General features: G+C 46.5%; 1 protein-coding gene across 1 annotated transcript in view; it reads left to right on the forward strand.

Moving 5' to 3' along the window:
• Window positions 1-487: 487 nt before the first annotated feature.
• The window catches only part of SNRPC (small nuclear ribonucleoprotein polypeptide C), a 29,673-nt gene continuing 9,440 nt past the window's right edge, over window positions 488-20,720 (forward strand). Inside the window, exons 1-2 of the mRNA XM_086923212.1 lie at window positions 488-657; window positions 13,840-13,882. Of these exons, the coding sequence (XP_086779338.1) occupies window positions 650-657; window positions 13,840-13,882 (51 nt within the window). The 5' untranslated portion in view covers window positions 488-649. The remainder of the gene's footprint in view (window positions 658-13,839; window positions 13,883-20,720) is intronic.

Raw genomic sequence — 20,720 nt, forward strand, 5'->3', positions numbered from 1 at the left:
AATGGGAAAGAGGGGCGGGGCTTAAAGCCCTTTACTGAAACTCCTCAGAAACGTTAAATCTTGCGGAGCAAGCTACGCATGTGCGCAGCAACGCAGCCCGAGACCTAAAACGAAGGTGTGATATATGGACTAAGGGGACGTTATTGGTGGAGCAGTATGGGGGCGGGACTAAAGGGCTCATAGGAAATGTAGTTTCTATTTCTGTATATTGTTTTCAGTGGTTGCTGTGTTTTCAGTAGTAAAAGAAAGAGAAGCATAATCCTCAACTCCGTGTCCTTAAATATAGGTAGAATTGTTTGTTTACTGGCTCTTAGGTAAAGCCCTCCAATGCTCTTGCGTAGAGGTCGCGCTATTTAAAACTGAAAAATATATTATTAAAAAAATTAACCGTTATACATTACTTGTTGAGATTTACTTTTATCTTTCAAACGAAAAAACAAAGTAACACTATTTCAAGACTACGATAGCTTCGTTCTGATGCGGGTTTGAATCTAGCGGGTCTTTCTTCTCTCTCTACGACGTAGAATCTGCAGCAGGCTGTGCAGACAGTCGCGGGATAGTGACGTCACTTCCGGCGGCGACTGTTAGGTGGCGGAGAGAGCGCGGTGATCCGTGGAGCGAAGCCCAGGATTTCGGGAGAAACGAAGCCATGCCCAAGTGAGAGATGGAAATCAGGGGACGGGAGGGTAGGGCAGCCTGGCTGTGCTTAAGGCAAATCCTGGATAGTGGGCTTGTACACGTGAGTTACCTTTTTATATGGAGTGCCAGTGGGAGGCCTTGCACAGCACAGTGGAGATTAACACGGAACCCCTGTATGGGCGAGCAGCCTCAGTCTTTGTGTGGGCGATAGCGAGACTACAATGATAGCTTTAGTTATCCGAATGTTGTCTAAGTTTTCCTGTCTTAGTCGTTCGCTCGACAAAGGTGAACGGTCCATTGATATTATTTTAGCTTTCCTCGGCTGACTTAATTTCCCCAAATAAAACAGACCACGTCCACCTGTTTAAAACATTTCTTGAGAAAATCTCAAAGGTGGCATCCCCATTCGGTCAATATCCTCACTCTGCAAAATTCATAGCGAAAACCCGAATTGACTGAACGAGGATTTGGCCACCAGTGCTGTGCTCTAATGGAAACCTCTGCTGTTTGTAGTTCCTGGACGATCGGTTGTCTCTAGCTTCCCATCGGTTAGCGCACATCCAAAGGAACGCCATTGAAGATACGTCTCGTCTAACGACCATAAACTTAGCGGTCGTTCCCGTGAACTTCTACTACAGGGCGGAAGCCCTAATTGCCTCTGCTAGATTAACACTGTGATAACTACTGGACTATTCTAATGATCTGTGCGTCCTTACGCACTATGCTTTGCTGTGTGGCGCTTGCTGTTGGGTCAAAGCTCTCTGAAGTAGTTGTGATTTGTGTATGCCCGCAAGCATCTGTTCTTCCTCGAGGGCTGTAGTGAAGCTTTCACACAAGAGACAGTAACTCGCGAGCCATAACGCTGTAAACTCCCAAGTTATTTTTCAAATAAGGCATTTTTTTTTAACTACGGCTTATTGTAAACTAATTGTGTACATCGCAAAACAGTAGAAATCGGCCTGCACTCACTTTTATAGCGTTTATTTGCAGCCCGTTAAACTGACATCATTTACAAAATAATTGTCACCACGAGCCTAAATCTTTAAAACATATAGTATATGCGAATTACACTTAAAACATGCACTCGTCCACATCCAAAAGGGTTTCAATAACGTATTGGCCTTTACTATCGTGTCATAATCTCTGGTACTATCCTCGTATGCTTTCATGCTTCACACTACACACAATTTATGATTAGTTGGAAATTCTGAATAAGAAATACATCGCAGATTTGGCTTTGTTCGCCAGGAAATATGAAGTAAAATCATGGCGTAAACCCTCTGCCTTTTTAATCCAGTGCTAGCATGTCTGAGGCTCTTTTGCAGGAAAACGGGTATAATGACAATCTATTTTCCACACAACTGCTTCCTTGGTGAATCTCTTTTGTTTGGCCCGTGTTCCAAGAATCCTACCAGGACAGTATGTTTTTTTTATAGCGCACAATCACCATTGAGGGTATTCAGGCGCTTGAATAGGCATGTGGTTATCACATAGTTATTCAAAGAGACAGGTCTTCAGCTTCATGTGGAATCCCCGAAGCGAGCAGGAGACTAATATTCTGTCGGAGGTTGTTCCATGATTTGGATGCTATGTAGGGGATCAAGGGACCTCCTGCTCTGCTTTTGTGAAGGCGGAGTGGCTGATAGTCTGGTGAAAGTGTATGCGGCTGCTTGGTATGCTGGCCCAGTGTTGTGCAAGGCTTCGTATGTGTGTGTGTGAGGAGTTTGAATTGACTGCTTGTGGATGGGGAGCTCATGGACCCCTCAGAAGTGGGGTGACATGTGGGTGTGGCATAGGAGATTGAGTATGAGTCTTGCTTCTGTGGTCGGGTGGTCTGTAGGAGCTGCTTGGAGGTTTTGACATGGAGTGCTTTGTCGTAGTAGAGTCTGCATGTAATGAGTGCTTCTGCAACAGATTTTCAAGCGGCAGCCACTTGAAAATCTTCAGTAGCATACATAGGGTGTGGAAGCAGGCTGTGCTCATTGCTTCGACTTGTGCTGTCGTGTTGAGCCAGGTTCTGAGCTGGGATGGTGCACTGTTCATCACCACCCCCTTTTCTGAATCGTCGTGTTGAGCTAAATCACAGTTTTGTTTCTCAGTGCTCTCCGACTTCTAACTATAATGACAAAAGCTTTGCTCGTTCGTGGTGTGCTACTACATCCGTTGCACTGTGGCTATCAGTGCCCTATATAATACTGAACTACATGGGTCAGGCGAACCAGTCCCTAGGATATGTGCATTTTTATTGAAACACTAGCAGCCCGTCCTGACGTTGTCCGGGAGCAATAAGGCTTCAGGGCCCCCATCCGGCTCACAATTGTCATTTTTGCTTCATTTAATGTAACGTTTGCTTTTGTATTTTGCCGCCGCTCACCGCTCCTAAATAAATAAATAACCTACCTCACCGCTACTCCCCGCCTGTCCGCCGCCTGTCCGCCGCTCCTTACCGCCTGTCCGCCGCTCCTTACCGCCTGTCCGCCGCTCCTTACCGCCTGTCCCCCGCTCCTTACCGCCTGTCCCCCGCTCCTTACCGCCTGTCCCCCGCTCCTTACCGCCTGTCCCCCGCTCCTTACCGCCTGTCCCCCGCTCCTTACCGCCTGTCCCCCGCTCCTTACCGCCTGTCCCCCGCTCCTTACCGCCTGTCCCCCGCTCCTCACCGCCTGTCCCCCGCTCCTCACCGCCTGTCCGCCGCTCCTCATTGCCGGACCCTCCCCGCTCTCCTAACGTCAGCACGCACGTCGTGGCCGGCGCTTCTTCCAAGGGACTACTTTTTTTGGGGTAAATTTTTGAAATTACGTAGATTTATTAAGTTTATATAGCCTATGTCCATCTGCAGACCCTGACGATTACAACGATGTATCAGGTGTATGGATTGGCGCTGTGGTTCCCGAGTTTACCCGCCTCAAAGGTTCAAAGTTCTTCCTTTATAATAGTAGTATAGATTACGTTTCTTATACTAGTTCCACTTTCATCGACAAATAATTCCAATGTTTCTGAGAATTCAATTACTTCATTCATTTATTAGTTCATCCATAAAATCATGGAACAATGATTCCAATATGGTATAGACAAAAGAACGCTTTTCATGATACCCAATGCGTTTCGGGTCAAATATCGACCCTTCTTCAGTGATCTAGGAAAACAATACAAAAAACCAGATCAAACTCTAGTCAGTCATGCCTAAAATAGCCATATCATTGAAATACATAGGTCAAGTGCAATACAAATGCTAGAGCACATGCAGCATCAGCAGATTTATACAAATTAATCTTATGATCTCTCAAATCCTATTGCAGCCACATCATTGAAATACCTAGGTCGAGTGCACTGTGCACCAGAATAATGCGAAGAAACGCACGTGCTAGAGCACACGGAGCATCTGCAGATTTACATTACAAAGATTGTTACGATTTTACAGACCACTGTGCAAAGGTTAACTATCCCGCTAACAGCTGAGCGATGTTCTTTTAAGAGTATAACGCTCTGCGCTAAAGCCTGATGGTAACTGACCTCAGTTAGCCCCGTACCTCCACTACCCCCTGCTTACTTACTTCCAAGCGTAAGTGTGCATGCCGGTCGAAAACCCGGCGAAATATCGTCAAGGCAGCACTTCCGTGTTCGTGCTTTCAAAGTTTTATATTAGCCAATCAAGTTTTTAACCTTTCATGTTTAACAAGTCACATGATGTGAGAGCGCCACTTCAGGACTGAACTCTCTCACGTGATGATGTAACCCAATCAGCTTTCATCAATCCACTCTCCCTCTGCACATGATCCAGTGCGTGCTCACACTTCTATCCTATCTACATCGTTGACCTTCTGTGCTAAACTCTAGCGTGTGGCAATCGCTTACAGTTTTATCCCCACCTCAATATAACTAGATAAGATCTCCTAAGTACATTTGGTAAATAAGCATAACAATATTACAATAGCATATACCGATCTGTGGGAAAACACAGATATTTGATATGTTGTGCAGTGTCCAAAAAAGCAATAAATAAATAAAAATAAACAAAACAAATTCAAGTCTCTTGGCTCTCTTTAGAAAAGGCACGCTAGTTCCACTCGGTCATTCATTCCATAGAGTTGCATGGAATGCAATTTCCTGATCCAAAAGAATTTTGCTCTTAACAATTGTTTATGGGCTCCATGACACAACGTTGATAAACAGCTTCCAAAATGGTAAACCTGATTTGTGTAATTTTATTACCAACCTCCTGCCAATGTGTAGCTACGGTAGACTTCATATTCTTCATTCTAACATTACTTTTATGTTATTCTGATCTTGATATTTCTTTCGGTCTGTCCGACATAAATTTTGCCACATGGGCACTTGATGGCGTACTCAGCATTTTTTGTATCATACGTGCTGGAGTGAAATGATGGTATTTTATTGCCTTTCGTGAGATGTATAAATTCATTGCCTACAATTATGTTGTTGCAATGGACAAAGTTCTCGCATCTTTGCATGCCTTTTGATATGTCTTTTTACTGTTTTGCTATTCAAAAACTCTTTAATGTTCTTTGACCTATGGAACACAAACGTGATTCTGTCATCAAATAAACTTTTTATATCTGATTCCAATTGAATCAATGGCCACTGTTTCTTAATGATGTTTTTGATTTTTGTGAGCTTGCATGGAATATCTAAGGACACAGACAGTTGGTGATTTCTCATTAGGGACACTAGGTGTGAGTAATTTTTCTCTGTTCAGCTTTCCCACTCTTACAATTGATTCTTCAATGATATTCCTTGGGTAACCTCGTCTCATATATTTCATGGCCTCATTATCGATCGTTGCTGCCACCTCTGTGGGATCAGGTTATACGCTTTATTCTAATACATTGAGACAGAGGCAGATGCTTTTTAAGGGATTCTTGGTGGATTCTTTTAAAATGCAGACAAGTGTTGCGATCCGTTGTTTTAACGTACGCTTTGGTTTTAACTGTGTTATTGTCAATTGATACCAAGACGTCCGAGAGAGCTATTTGTTGTTTATCCGTTTGATGGGTAAACTTGATACTTTCATGTGAATACAAGCGAGCGACATTCTTTTGCAGCATATTTTTTCCCCTTTCCAGATGATAAATATGTCATTGATATCTTTTGAATAACAATAAATCCTATGTCCACTCTGGATTCTGAAGAATGTGTTCAGATTCAAATCTAGACATGAAAATATTCGCATAGGATGGTGCCGCCGCAAATCCCATTATGGGGAATCGAGGTATACAGGGCGGTAACGTCTACTGTGCATAACCACCAATCGCCTATGTTTTCTGTGTCGACCATTTCTAACATGTTCCACAAGGACGTGGTGTCCAAATCACCATATGGAAAAGACACTGCTCGAAGTTACTAAATGTATTAAGTTCAGCTTGGATTATAGTCACTCTGGTGCTGTTGAACTTAGCAAACAAACACAAGATGATGGGCGGAGTGCTGAAACTTCAAATACTCCCCCCCCCCCCCCCAGTCAAGAGATTTGGGTTAAATCCATTGTTCTTTTGGTCACTACGCCACCCCACTTTAAACCCAGCCATATGCAAATCAGTCTTGACCCTGCTCCCCATGGGAACAGTCCAGCCTGAACTGCCAAGCCAGGTCCTCCCTGGACTGGAAACAAGCATCCTGGGACCTGTTTCAGGGTATCACCCCTAATTAACGTGAATCCAATTTTACAGCAGACAAAGGACCTACATCTGGGTATACATGCCACGTAGGGCGAACATAGCAAAAACAACAAGGAGTGCTTAATCATTTGAAACACATGCACCACCCCCTCCAGTTTTTATCTGGGTTAAACCCATCATTCTTTTGCTCACCATGCCACCCCAGCTTGGACCCAGCCACATGCAATTTAGTCTTGACCCTTCTCCTCATGGGAACAGTCCAGCTCGATCTGCCAGGTCCTCTCTGGCCAGGAAACAAGAATCCTGGGACCGGTTTCGGGGTATCACACCTCATCAGCCAGGCTAGCTTGAATCCAGTGGCACAGCAAGCAAGGGACCCACGTGTTGGGGCAAACATAACAAGATCATGGATGGAGTGCTAAAACTTTTTAAACACCCCCAGTCAAGAGATCGGGGTTGGACTTCTCCAGTGCATTTGACACAGTGCTGCACTCAATCGTGAATACACAACTTGAAGTGTGGGGGTTGATAGGGTGGCTCGCAGCTGGATAAAATCTTTCCATACCAAAAGAAGCCAAACAGTTGGAGAGCCAAGTGGCTCTTCATTGATCCAATGTTATTTAATGTCTACCTGCCCCCTTTAGCTATAATAATTTGGCCCTATGGCCTTAGGTGGTTTAGTATGCTGATGATATACTGTGAAGTCCTACATTGTTAAAAAAAAATCCTGCAGTTTTCTTGGTGCCTTTTAACTATGCCTCACTCGGATTGTTTGCTCACTCGGGTGACCAAGTTTAGGACACCCCCGCGCCGCACGGCCACCAGCTGCTGCGTGTGCCTCCCCGCCTGACTGCCTCGCTGTCCCGGCTGCCGCCGCGTGACCACGCCCCCTGCCTGCGAGCGGCGTGGTCCGTGCTCGCCTGACCTGCAGGCTCCTGGGCGCCGCTTCTTGCCCTGTGCCCCTGTTTTTATTGTTGTTATTGTATTGTAATTTTTGCTTCTGTTGTGCCTGTTTTGTAGTTGCCCATCGTATTCCCTCCCCGCTTCCCGCCACAGCCGCTAACCCCGCCCCTTTTTCCCTTCTGTACCCTTCCCGCCTCCCAGCTGCTCCGCCCCCCCCCCCCCGCACTTCGCCATATATGGCGACCGTGCGAACGCGCAGCGGTCACGCGCAACGGGCGCGCCAAAGGTAAGCCCGTCTGCGCCTGGACCGCGCCCAGTGCCGGAATCCCTGGTCCTCGAGGGCCCCTGCCCAACCGCCTGACGTACACCGCCGCCACCCTCAGCGCACTCAACACCGGCCGAATCCCAGGATGCTACCGAGCCACCCCACGACGCACCCGCGGACCCTTCAGCTGCCACGCCTGCAAGTTCACCTGCATCCGGACCTGCCCAGCACCAGCACCCGCCAAGCCGAACACCAGCAGCAACCACCTCAAGTGCAGCCTGCTCAACACCCGCTCCGTCCACAGACACGCCATCGAACTCTGGAACCTCCTCGACACCACAGCCCCTGACGTTGCCTTCCTCACGGAGACCTGGATGAACGCCTCTTCAGCGCCCGACATCGCCATCCCAGAGGGCTACAAGATCATCCGGAGGGACCGCACCGCCAACCAGATGGGAGGAGGCATCGCCGTCATCCACAGGGACACCATCCGCATCACGACCAAGACCGACGACACCCTAACCACCGCCGAACACCGGCACTTCCAGATCCACACCGACCCGAAGACCACCCTCTGAGGCACCCTGATCTACCGACCCCCGGGACCTCTCACACAATTCAGCGAGGACATCGCCGACTTAGTCAGCCCGCATGCCCTCCCCTCCTCTGACTACATCCTCCTGGGGGACCTCAACTTCCACCTGGAGAACAACAACGACCGCAACACCATCACCCTGCTCGACAACCTCGCCAACCTCGGACTCAAGCAGCTGGTGTCCACCCCCACCCACCTCGCCGGACACACACTCGACGCCGTCTTCTCATCCAGCAAAGACATCGCCTTCAGCCACGCCACAAGACTCCACTGGACGGACCACAGCTGCGTCCACTTCACCTTCAAAAGAACGACGATCCACCACCACCAGCAACAGGTTGCCCGAAGAAGCTGGAACAAGATCACAGCCGACCAGCTCGCCGCTTCCCTGAGCCAGCACCCTCCTGCCAGCTCAGCGAACCCCAGCCAGGCCGCCACCAACCTCACGAAGTGGATCAACTACTGCGCAGACTAACTCGCCCCCCTGAGGACCCCGCCCAGCAGACCCGGCAGCAAGAAAGCCCGATGGTTCACCGACGAGCTCAAGAGCTCCAAGAAGAACTGCCGAGCCCTCGCAAGTCTGGAGAAGGGAACCAACACCGGACAACATGACCACCCTCAAGCTTGCCACCCGGAAGCACCACCAACTGATCCGTGCCGCCAAGAAAACTGCATTCAAGGACCGGCTGGACATCAACGCACACAACTGCAAGGAACTCTTCAACATCGTGAAAGAGCTCTCCAACCCCAACGCCGGAAACAACGACATCACCCCATCGCAAGACCTCTGCAACTCCCTCGCCTTCTACTTCCACAACAAGATCGCGGACATACACAACAGCTTCAGCATTCAACCGACGCACGCCACGACCGCAGCAACGCCGCCCACCACCACCCTCCGCGCCTGGACTCCGATCAGCACCGAAGACACCGTCCGCATGATGAACTCCGTCCACTCCGGATCTCCGACCGACCCCTGCCCTCACCACGTCTTCAACAAGGCCGACGCTGCCATCGCACCCCACCTGCGGGACATTATCAACACCTCCTTCGACACCGCCACCTTCCCTGAGAGCTGGAAGCACGCCGAACTCAGCGCTCTACTCAAGAAACCTACAGCGGACCCCACCGAACTCAAGAATTACCGCCCCATCTCGCTCCTCCCATTTCCAGCCAAAGTCATCGAGAAGACCGTCAACAAACAGCTGGCCGCCTTCCTCGAGATGAATGGATCCCTCGACCCCCTCAGTCTGGCTTCAGAGCCAACCACAGCACCGAGACCGTCCTCATCGCTGCCACCGACGACATCCGAGCCCTGATGGACAACGGAGATACAGCGGCCCTCATCCTCCTAGACCTCTCCGCGGCATTCGACACTGTCTGCCACCGCACCCTAGTGCAGCGCCTCAGCAACTTCGGAATCCAGGAGAAGGCACTGGAATGGATCATCTCCTTCCTCGACGGAAGAACACAGAGTCCGCCTACCACCGTACAAGTCAGAGGCCACCGAAGTCATCTGCGGCGTCCCTCAAGGATCCTCGCTGAGCCCCACCCTCTTCAACGTCTACATGAGCCCCCTCGCGGCCATCGCACGCCAACACAACCTCAACATCATCTCCTACGCCGCCAAAACCCAGCTGATCCTCTCCCTGGCCAACGACCCCGCCGCCGCCAGAGCCAACCTGCACGAAGGGATGAAAGATGTAGCCGAGTGGATGACGACCAGCCGCCTGAAACTGAACTCAGACAAGACGGAGGTCCTCATCCTGGGCTCCTCGCCCTCCGCCTGGGACGACTCCTGGTGGCCCCCCGCCCTGGGCACCGCACCCAAACCGACGGACCACGCACGCAACCTGGGCTTCATCCTGGACTCCTCCCTCTCCATGACCAGACAAGTCAACGCCGTCTCCTCGTCGTGCTTCAACATCCTGCGCATGCTACGGAAGATCTTCTGGTGGATCCCACCGAGACCAGGAAGACGGTCACCCAGGCCCTCGTCACCAGCCGACTGGACTACGGCAACGCCCTCTACGCCGGAACCACCGCCAAGCTCCAGAAGAGACTCCAGCGGATCCAGAACGCCTCAGCCAGACTCATCCTCGACATCCCACGAAACAGCCACATCTCCGGCCATCTGAGAGACCTGCATTGGCTCCCCGTCAACAAAAGAATCACCTTCCGTCTCCTCACCCACGCACACAAAGCCCTACACGATCAAGGCCCGAGCTACCTCAACAACCGAATCAACTTCTACGCCCCCAAACGCCTCCTCCGATCAGCCAGCCACGCCCTCGCCGCCGTCCCCCGCACCCGAAGAGCGACAACAGGAGGAAGGTCCTTCTCCTACCTGGCCGCCAAGACCTGGAACTCCCCTCCCGACCTGCGCCTGACCCAAGACCACCTCTCCTTCAGGAAGAAGCTCAAGACCTGGCTGTTCGAGCAGTAACGGTGCCCCCCCCCCCCCAAGCGCCTTGAGACCCTACGGGTAAGTAGTGCGCTCTATAAATGTCTTTGATTGATTGTTCAATGGATAAAAACAAGTTTTTTGGCATTAAACTCTGACAAATACAGATTTTGATCTTTGGTGGCACCAAATCAATCTGGTTGCTTGGTTGGTGGCCTAAAGAACTTGAGAAATCTGGGTGTCAAATTATTATTATTATTTATTGCATTTATATATGGCGCGACGGCTACCTTGAGGGTTTCCCGGCGCCCTGGATCAATGTTACTGAAAGGAGACAGGGGACAGTTATTGATCGAACAGCCATGATTTCACTCCCTTGCGAAAGTGTAAATAACATGGTTCTAGCCGTAGTTGGAGTGGTAGTGAATTCCATAATGTCGGCGCCAAAAAGGAGAAAGAGCGACCTCCTAGTCGAGCCCTTTTTATCTTGGGCACAATACATTTGGCTTGGTTCATTGAGCGCAGGTTACGCGCAGGTAGGTATTTCTGGACCATTTTACATAGGTACTCCTGGGCTGTTCCTAAGCTAATTCTGTGCATATAGCACAGTGCCTTGAATTTTGTTCTGCTGGACACTCTCAGCCAGTGTAGATTTCTAAGATGGTCTGTCATCCTCGTACGTCCTGGGAGATTGAGGAGCATTCTGGCTGCGGAATTTTGTACTACTTGTAGTTGGTTCAGGGTTCTCTTCGTAGCTCCTAAAAATAGTACATTACCGTAGTCTAATCTAGACGTAATCAATGCCTGTATAACAATCCTCTGGGCCCCCTCTGGCAATTGCCACAATATTTTTCTCAGCCATTTAAGGATGAGAACATGTGGAGGCCGTTTTGGCTGTATGTGTCTGCATGGACAGTTTGTCATCAATTATAATCCCTAGATTACGTGCGGATTGAACAGCGGTAGGGGTGGCGCCCATTTCCGCGGGCCAGTGCGTTGGGCCCCAGAGATTCTTTTGATTGCCAAAAACAGCCCCGTTTTTTCCCCATTCAGTTTTAGTTTTTTAGAGTGGAGCCAATTGGCCATTTTGAGTAGTCCTGATCGAAGGGGAGAGATGTCCGATTTTTCTGAAGATGTGAGGGAGAACACAAGTTGTGTGTCGTCGGCATATGAATAGATGGTAAGATCCATCTCTTCTGCTATGTTAGCTAGGGGCGTGACATACACATTGAAAAGGAGGGGGCTCAATATAGAGCCCTGGGGTACTCCATAGGGGGACGTATGTACTTCAGACCGGTTGCCTTTGGGGAAAACCTGATAAGTGCGGTGCAGGAGAAATTGCTCCAACCATTTTAATGCTTTCCCTCTAATACCAAGTTTAGTGAGTAACCCGTTAAACACATTTGCGTTTCTTTCAGGTGGCAGGCACCCTGTTGAAAAGACATGTTTTTTTCTTTTGCTCCGTCCCTCTCTGTTTCACAGCAAGATGCCCCCTTTCACTCAGCGAGTTGCCACTGGGCCCCAGTTATGGCTCTCGCCCTATGAAAAGGGGCTGTGGCTTTTTCCTTTGTAGCATTAGCTCCCAGTCCACCATTGCTGCGCATGAACAGGCCCCGATGTCCTTCTTTTTTGTTTATGCAAACAAAGCAGCTGAAAGTCTGATTTCCGTGTCTGGCCCAGAACTGATGGCCCCACTGAGGGGGCAGAGGAGATACCTACAACCTTAAGAAGCAGGCCATCATTGGTGCTGTAGACCTATGCCTGTTATATTCTCCTTCCTTTATTGCGGTAGAACCCCCGGTCAGGTCATGCTTGCAGTATTGCTTTCGCCCTCAGAGGAATGGCCCAAGTGAGGGGAAAAATGAAGCCAATGAGACTCCTCGATTTGGGCATCTTAGCAATGGGAGGAAGACTGGCGTGAGATGGGAGCCCTTGCTGTTAACGAAGGGCAAAAAAGACCACTTCCTTTGCAAGACATTAGCGGAGCAGTTGCAGTATCACTGGTGCCTAAGGGCCCACTGTATCACAATTATGAGTGTGTTGATTTAAAAAGTGAAAATCCAGGCTTACTTTCTTTGCTAATATTAGGGCAGGTGGCACTCTTGCTGAAAAAGACGGGGAGCTCTTACCCTTTTCAGAAGGGGACATATGGCTTACAAGTCTCATGTTTAGTTTCGATTACAAGTTCCAGAAAAACACCCCATAATTGATCTGATAATCCCATCCCCTCCAATCTCACCTCTTGCTCCCCTAATCCTTGCAGTAAAAATGTTTTTTTGGGTGGTGGTGGTCCAACTTAAAAAACATTTGCATTGGGGCAGGGGGCTCAGAGTAAAAATGTTCAAGGAAGACTGTTTTACTTGGTGATGCACCAACTATAAATATAAAACCCAATTTTCACATATAATTTCCGTGATGTATAGTGTGATCAGTAAAACTGTTTCTGCAAATGTAGTTATCCTTCCCAACTGAAATTTGGATTATTTGATTAAAAATAAAGAAGTAGGCCCGTACGATAAGTCTCATTTGTACAACAGATCTAAAAAATATTGAAGAGGACTCGCTGGTTTTGCTACATAGTTGGGCAGATTCCCTCTTGTGGATGCAGAAGTGTCCTCGGCTCTTTTCCTTTGGCAATCCTGATGAAGGCGGTCCTTAACCACCAAAACTCCTAGATTTGAATTGAAGTGATCATTGAGCCACAGACGTATTGTATAGTGTGTATGTAAGACATATTTTGAAATTTGTATAAATGTAAGCTTTGAAGTAATGAACAAAGCCTTACAATATATGCAACAAAAAGATTAGAAGACCCATGTTTTAACAGTCTGTATTGTTCCGAGTGAATGAGATATTATGGTATGTGTGTGACTGATGCTATGGAGGTTGTATGATTAAGATAAGATATGAGTGAAGGAATGTGCCAAAATGGTTTTAATGTTGGAATGTAGTACACATCTCACATTGTTTTGACTTATTTTTCCTAATTGAAATGTTAAGAAACCTAAAAACATGTTTTTGTACATTTTTATGTAGGAGCATTTGAACTAGTGTCAAACTGTGAATGATACTGAATAGTGAATGCTATAATCATATCAGTGTTCACTATTAATAAAGACTATTCACCATTGGTTGATCCTAGTTTGTCTCAGCAGCTATACATATATTAGTGTTTGACAAGGTATTGACTGTAAGTAAGGTTGCAGTGTCTTCTCAAAGTATAGTATTTTTGCCCCAGCCCGGGTACCAAGAATCCGTATGCAGTGGGTCCTATTTGATATAATGTGCAAATTTTGTTGCCATTTTCGCATGCTGCACTGATTGAAAGTTAAGATTCGTTTGGGGCTGTGTTTTTAGGGAAAGTCCTGCAGCTGCCTTTAACATTGTCCTTTCTCCACAGATTTTACTGTGATTACTGCGATACCTACCTCACCCATGACTCGGTATGTACATACCATTCTTTGTTGTTTATATTTCTCCAGCAAGTATGTTTTCATTGCCAATGATGCTGTTAAGATATTTTTCTTTTTAAATTATGGTTTTCCTGGTACCTCCTTTTTAGATCTCGGCTAACGTAGGCTGCACTTGCGCAGTCTCGCTGTCGAGATTTTATGTTTTCTAGTATGGGGCTTAAACAAGCCAGCTCTTCTCCGTTGACTGGCTTCCTAAACGGTGGCCAGCCATTGGAGAAGAGCTTTGTCTGTCACTTTAAGGCCCGTCCGTTTTGGATTGAGGGCGTGTTTTTTCCTGTCCTTTTCTCTCTGTGACGTCATCATTGCAAAACACGCACCAATCTGAAAAGGACGGGGCTTAAAGGGGGGGGGCTTGGGGCAAATGGCGAGCGCTTGTTCCTTATCGCTTCATAAGGCTTGTCAAGGAGGTTTCTTGGAACTCCTCATTGTTCATTGGCTGTTGAGCGCTACGGTTCTAAGATTGGCTGAGGCGAGCTTGCCTGTTGTTCATTGGCTGCTCTGCGATGTCACCGAGAGTGCACGTGCCCCAGCACGGTGTGCCTGCTGTACGTCAAGTCGGTGGGCGGGGCTCCGTGGCTCTTGCCTGAGTGACTATCACCGTCCCACTTATTCCACCTGAGCCCTGGCCCGTGGCAACCGTGAGACTGCGGAGCTCTCTGGGCTCAGTACGGGTGACCCGTCTCTTTGTCGAGGAAGTCAGAGTCTGTCGGGATTCTGGCTCCGACCCCACCTTCTTCCCCGAGCCGAGGCTGCAACCAGGGCAGTGAGTTTGACACCCTTTGCCCCTATCGCTGCAGGACGGGGGCTCTACGGCCCTTCGTGGGGTGGGCGGCTGCCCCCCTGCATCACCAAGCATGTTTGGTTAACCCCCTTCAGAAAGCATTGCAAAAGCATGCAGGGCGTCCTGTGAAAGTCCACTGGAATGCATTGTGCACGAGGGGGCATGTGCACCTTCTCTTTGGGAACTTAACCCCTTTTCCACTTGGTGCATTTTACAACCCTGATATCAGCCCCGGAAAAAGTAACATCAACCATTTTTTACATATTTTATAGTTTTGGAAATAGCTGTACACCCACTACGGTTTTAGTCTTCTGCATGTATTTATTCGCAATGCCAACGCGGAAGTGTGTTAAGCTGTGCCTGATGGTTGGTATTGACAAATAAAGCCTACTGCCCATGACTAAGTGCAGACGGGTAGCAGGCTCGGAAATACATAGGTAGGCCTTGGATTGTGCTGAAGTGCCTTAGTTGCCTTGACTTGCTCGTTCCATAAATTGTGCACCCCCAAACCTCTCGCATGCAAACCCAGAGAACCACCGCCACAGCAGCCATTATTATTATCCTTGCCTAGCTCAGTATTCCAGGGATGGCGATGTCACTGTGCCAGGCTGATGCACAGCATGCCAAGTGCTGAGCACACAATGTTTCCATTCGGGATCCGGGATACTTCACCCAGCCGCAAAGGTTCTCCATCTTTGCTGCAGCTGCCAATGTCCGCAAAACACATGATTCGTATTAACTCCAAACTTGCCTCTTTCAAAAACACTGGTCTCTGTATTTTATAATGCAATATAATCAACATGCATGCATTTATGGCATGCCTATCCAATGTATTTGACAAATAACACAAGCATGTGTTTGGCAGTTGTATACGATTGTTGTGTTTTTGCATTTGAGTGACAGGCTGCACAAGTGTCAGGTGCAGCCTGGTTGGCTGTCATTTGTCGGGGGGGTCATACCCCCCAGATCACTCCGTTCAACAGTTTCTTGTAAACGGACCTCGTGCGCTTTGTCAGGACCACTTCACATGAGCAGCCTGCAGGGGCTGGCGGACGTCTAAGGCTCTGCATCTGTGGATTGCATTTGTGGAAGATTAGTTTTCCGATGCCCGGTGAACACAGTAATGGAACAAACCGGGACTGGGGCCCTTTCTCATTTGGGATCCATTAATAATAGAATTCTGTGTTTTGCGTTCGTCTGGAGAGCCCCCCTCCTCAGACAATCCCTACCTAACACGTGCAACCAGCGATACCCCTACGTAACCATGTTGGCCGCTGTGATACAATGCCTGGTGGTGTGATCACATGATCAGATCATCAGATCCTGCTTTGTAAAACATATCGAGGAAATGTGGGCGGGGCTCCTATTTGAAGGAATTGTTTACTACAAATTCCCGTACCATGTTTTTTTTATCGTGTAACGCTCAAAATATTTGCTTTCCCTACTGTTTGCTTGAACAGATTGTTATAAATGCATGTTTCTTTTTACGTTCCAAATTTGATAAACGAGTTTCTTAATACTACTTGAAATGCAGACACTGGCGTTAAAGACAATGAAAATTAATTGTGCTCGCTGTTGAATATTAATAGCAAAGCATTGACCCTATTTCGGCGTACACATCAAACTGGTTTGGCGTTCGTAAAATGCGTGTTATTATCCATCTCGAAGGTATTCATCTTATACGTACTGATTAGTTGAAATGTGGAATCATTCAGAGTGGTGATTCATATCTGCCGCTTCTAGGTTACTGATGCCCAACCACTGAGCAGTAACATAGTTTTGTTTGTCGACAGTATCTGTCAGCGCCTCGCGTTCGTCTAGAAATCTAGGGTATTTTGATTGAAACAGTTAATGGGAAGAAGCGTTGAGGTATTTCAGAAATTAGTAACGTGCTATTTGATTAATAGGATCCGAAAAATAATATAAATTATAAAAAGTATTCAGGATTTCTTGAACGGGCGGTGCTAGGCTGTGTACGGCTCTATGCAAATTATATTACCCATTTTCTCATGATTTAAGCTTTTTAAGTGTGTGGGGCTCTGTGTGTGTGTGGGGCTCTGTGTGTGTGTGGGGCTCTGTGTGTGTGTGGGGCTCTGTGTGTGTGTGGGGCTCTGTGTGTGTGTGGGGCTCTGTGTGTGTGTGTGTGTTTGGGGCTCTGTGTGTGTGGGGCTCTGTGTGTGTGGGGCTCTGTGTGTGTGGGGCTCTGTGTGTGTGTGTGTAGGGCTCTGTGTGTGTGTGTAGGGCTCTGTGTGTGTGTGTGTGTGTGTGGCTCTGTGTGTGTGTGGCTCTCTGTGTTTGTGTGTGTGTGTGTGTAGGGCTCTGTGTGTGTGTGGGGGGGGGGCTCTGTGTGTTTGTGTAGGGCTCTGTGTGTGGGTGGGGGGCTCTGGCTGTGTGTCGGGGGGGGGCTCTGTGTGTGTGGGGGTGCAAATGCAATAGATCTCACATTTGCGAGAGATTAAGCTATTCCTCTCTACTACTCTCTAATGCTTACCTATAGCCATTGAAAATAACTACTATATATTTATCGGTTTAAAAAAACAAATGAAAAAATGACATTTGCAATGCCAATAGCTCTAACTTTATCTAAGACGAGACCATTGCATTGTAAATGCTTGTTGTAAAATATTAGCAAATTGTGATAATTAAAATGAAAGGCCATTCAATACCATGAGGCAGAATCAAATATATTTTAAGTTCCTTAATGGGAGTCTTACTTAATAATGAGAAAGCATATAGCTGTTTGTTATGATGACCTCCAATAAATTAATGAAAATATGGAAGAAATTGTACTCTAAGACCATCAAACCAAAACATCTACACAATTGGACATTAGGAGGGTCTTGTATTCGAATATCTACAAAAAAGAATTCTACAAAAATATCCTCGGCAGAATTTTGACTACCTCTATATTGTTAAAGTAAGAATATTGTGGGAATAATTGTAAATCTGTGCTTGACAATATACATTATTGTTATTTTGGTATGTTAATATTGAAAACTCAATATTCAGATAGCGCACCAACACTTTTCCAAAGGAGGTGTAATCACCTTAAATCTTTTGTAAAATACCACCTTCCCAGATGCTTGTATTTATTGCCTTGCCAGTAAACTACAATGCCCTCAAAGTTTCATACTAATAATGTGAGAAATGGTCAATGGAAAGTTCGATTGTTTCTGTATCACCTACCTAATGAATGGAAGGAATGCATGTTGGACTTGTATTGATTCTGTATACATTATCAATGATTTGCTACCTTGGAATTATCCCTGGATAAATTAGAATAACTCCTTTTGTGACTTGCATGACATTGCCATTGTATTATCCCGAAAGTTAGCTGGAGGAAGATGAAAGCAATAAACCTAAGCTAGGATGCAATGGAGGAGCTACAGACGTTTCTAGAACAGCCATGTTTCGATGTGCTAGTTGAAAGTAATTGGCCAGCTGTAGGCAGTAGTATACCATTTTAAAATTCTGATTGTGTAGTAATCGTAAAGTTCTAGAGCGTAAGCTAATTTGGATCAAAAAAGGGAATTGCTTCCTTTGCCTGGTCCAAACCATCAAAGGTATGTTTGCCCACAGCCAGCTTACAAATCGCCAGTGACAAAATCAGCAATGCACCAGAGACAGGTGCCAGAAGGGCCAGGGCACGGTTCAAAACCTCATGGCCCTTTAGCAAAGCAATAGCCAAAACATTTCCTGACATGCACACTTGAACCACACCACCCAGCTAATGCTTACATTGGGTTGTATAATCATAATTTCCACAAAAAACAACATAAAAGCGTCATTTGCCATGCTGCTTTACCCCAGAGTTTCTCTGACTGAAACGTTTGCTTGCAACCTTAACTGAAAGGCAGTCACAGAATGTTTGCCTGTCTCTTGTTCAATTGTTTTCTGGAATTTTGTAGATTGCCTCTCCATCTTCAGAAATCTAAATATTGATACTCCTATTGGTGATTCAATTGTAGATTATTTTCCTACCAAGATTCGAATTGTCAGGGACCACTTATGAGTGCTTTAAGGCCTTCCCGACAAAATGTTAAGTTCTGTGGCCAGACCATTTTACTCTCAATGTGACCTCTTTCCCCTTTTGTCACTTGCTGCCAATTACTTGGCAATCAATCTCTTGGACCCATCTTACTACTGGCATTCTTAAGCAATGTTTTTGGTATCCTCCTACTATGGAAAGAAGGGTGGATTGAAGAAACCTCTAGAATTGGGCATAATCAGAGCCACTGGAATTATGCAATTTTGAGACAGCTGTTTTGTCCATAATCCTAGATTTGAAGCATTTGCCTCATAATTCACCACCTGCAGCATAATCTGCAGAATGTAGCAAAAAAAGTGAATTAAAGGATCTTCACAAAGTTGACTCGTGTTTTATTTACTTATTGCTGTATTTGGTTGTCAAACTGGTACTAACGGGGAGAAATATTTTCCCAGACAATGTTACTGTAGGAGATGTAGGTAAGTGTAATAAAACACGATTGGAGCCGAGAGAAGTTATCTTTAGGCTTATTCACTGAAGGCTGTAACAATGTATAAGGAGATCCAAGATTGTAATGCCTCAACAACTGCCAATCGACTATATATATATATATATATATATATATATATATATATATATATATATATATATATATATATATATATATATATATATATATATATATATATATATTACCTACTGGCGGTCGCCAGTAGGTATATATAGTTAGGATTTTTTCTCTATGGGATTTTTGAAAAATTCTATGTCTAATAACTTTGGCGTTTGCGGACGGAATTGGCTGAAATTTTCAGGAAAATGGAACATTTTGTTTCTGAGCAGCTCCTGACAATTTGGGGGGGTTTCATCAAGGGGGGGCCGAGAAAAAAGGGGGGGTCCCAAAACGCGTTTTTCCCATGTTAATTTCCATAGGGCGGTTGGCCTCACTTTTAGCTCGAACGACTGAATGGATTTGCACGAAACTTGGCAAAATTGTAGGGACTGTTAGCCCGATGTGCCTTTGCTAGGTCTCAATATATGTGCTCCAGTGGATTTTGAGTAATTTAGGTTCAAAAAAAGATATATATCTGGGCGGAGCCTAACCACACATCTGATCTGATTGGCTGTCAGCACTTCATCCAAGAAGTGTTGGCAGCCATCTTGGGACCAATATACATGATAGCACCTCAATAAAAAGCATTGCAGTTAATAGAGGGTATCAGGACTTTAGTTACATTATAAATCATTTGTTGATGGTACCATACTCGTTGTAGGAATTGTGGTGGGTTCTAAGGTGATTTTACCATGTGAAAAAACCTTCTGCTGTGATATCATGAATATTGTTTGAAAGAAAACTAATATCTCATGATTTTTCCACTGTGGTTTGGAAGGGGATCTATAAGCTAAACTGAAAGCATATTTTCTGTAAATTCACATTATCTTTCTCAGTCATGTGAAAATGAAGTCTGACATTCTCAGTAAAACATGTACATCCAACAAGGACAGAGACTGTCAGTTGATTCCTTTGTGTTCTACTGCAGCCTCCTAGAGTTCACTGGTTAGAGCAGGCAGACCCTGAAGCAGAGGTCAGACCCGGGACCAGGGTTCAATTCCCGACGCGGCAGGGTCTTGAGCTCAAATGTCCACGGACTCGATAATTCTCGCTTCGGTGCCTGACCTAATCATGGGTTCACACTCTGCAACTCTGGGCATTAAGCTTGCTTAATCTCCACAATGGCCCCCCGCGGCGGGAGGCCTGGCTTTCACCTTGGGGATGCCCTGTAGGGGCTATCTCACAGGGAAAAGCCAGGACGGGTTCCCAAGGCAAGCGCTTAGAGACCCCTGGGTTATAAGCGCTATATAAATCCAAACATACATACAAACATACATACATACTTATTACAAAGGTATGGCACACCTGAAGCCATCTTGATTGGAATAAAGTGGTAACTCTTAAAACATTTAATTTAAAAAGAAACAACATGAGGGGGTATATTTTGCCATAGAAAGTATGATTAGTGCTGCAGAATGAAAAAGTAGGG

The sequence above is a fragment of the Lissotriton vulgaris genome, chromosome 5, assembly GCF_964263255.1.
Source record: "Lissotriton vulgaris chromosome 5, aLisVul1.2, whole genome shotgun sequence".
NCBI classification, from domain to species: domain Eukaryota; kingdom Metazoa; phylum Chordata; class Amphibia; order Caudata; family Salamandridae; genus Lissotriton; species Lissotriton vulgaris.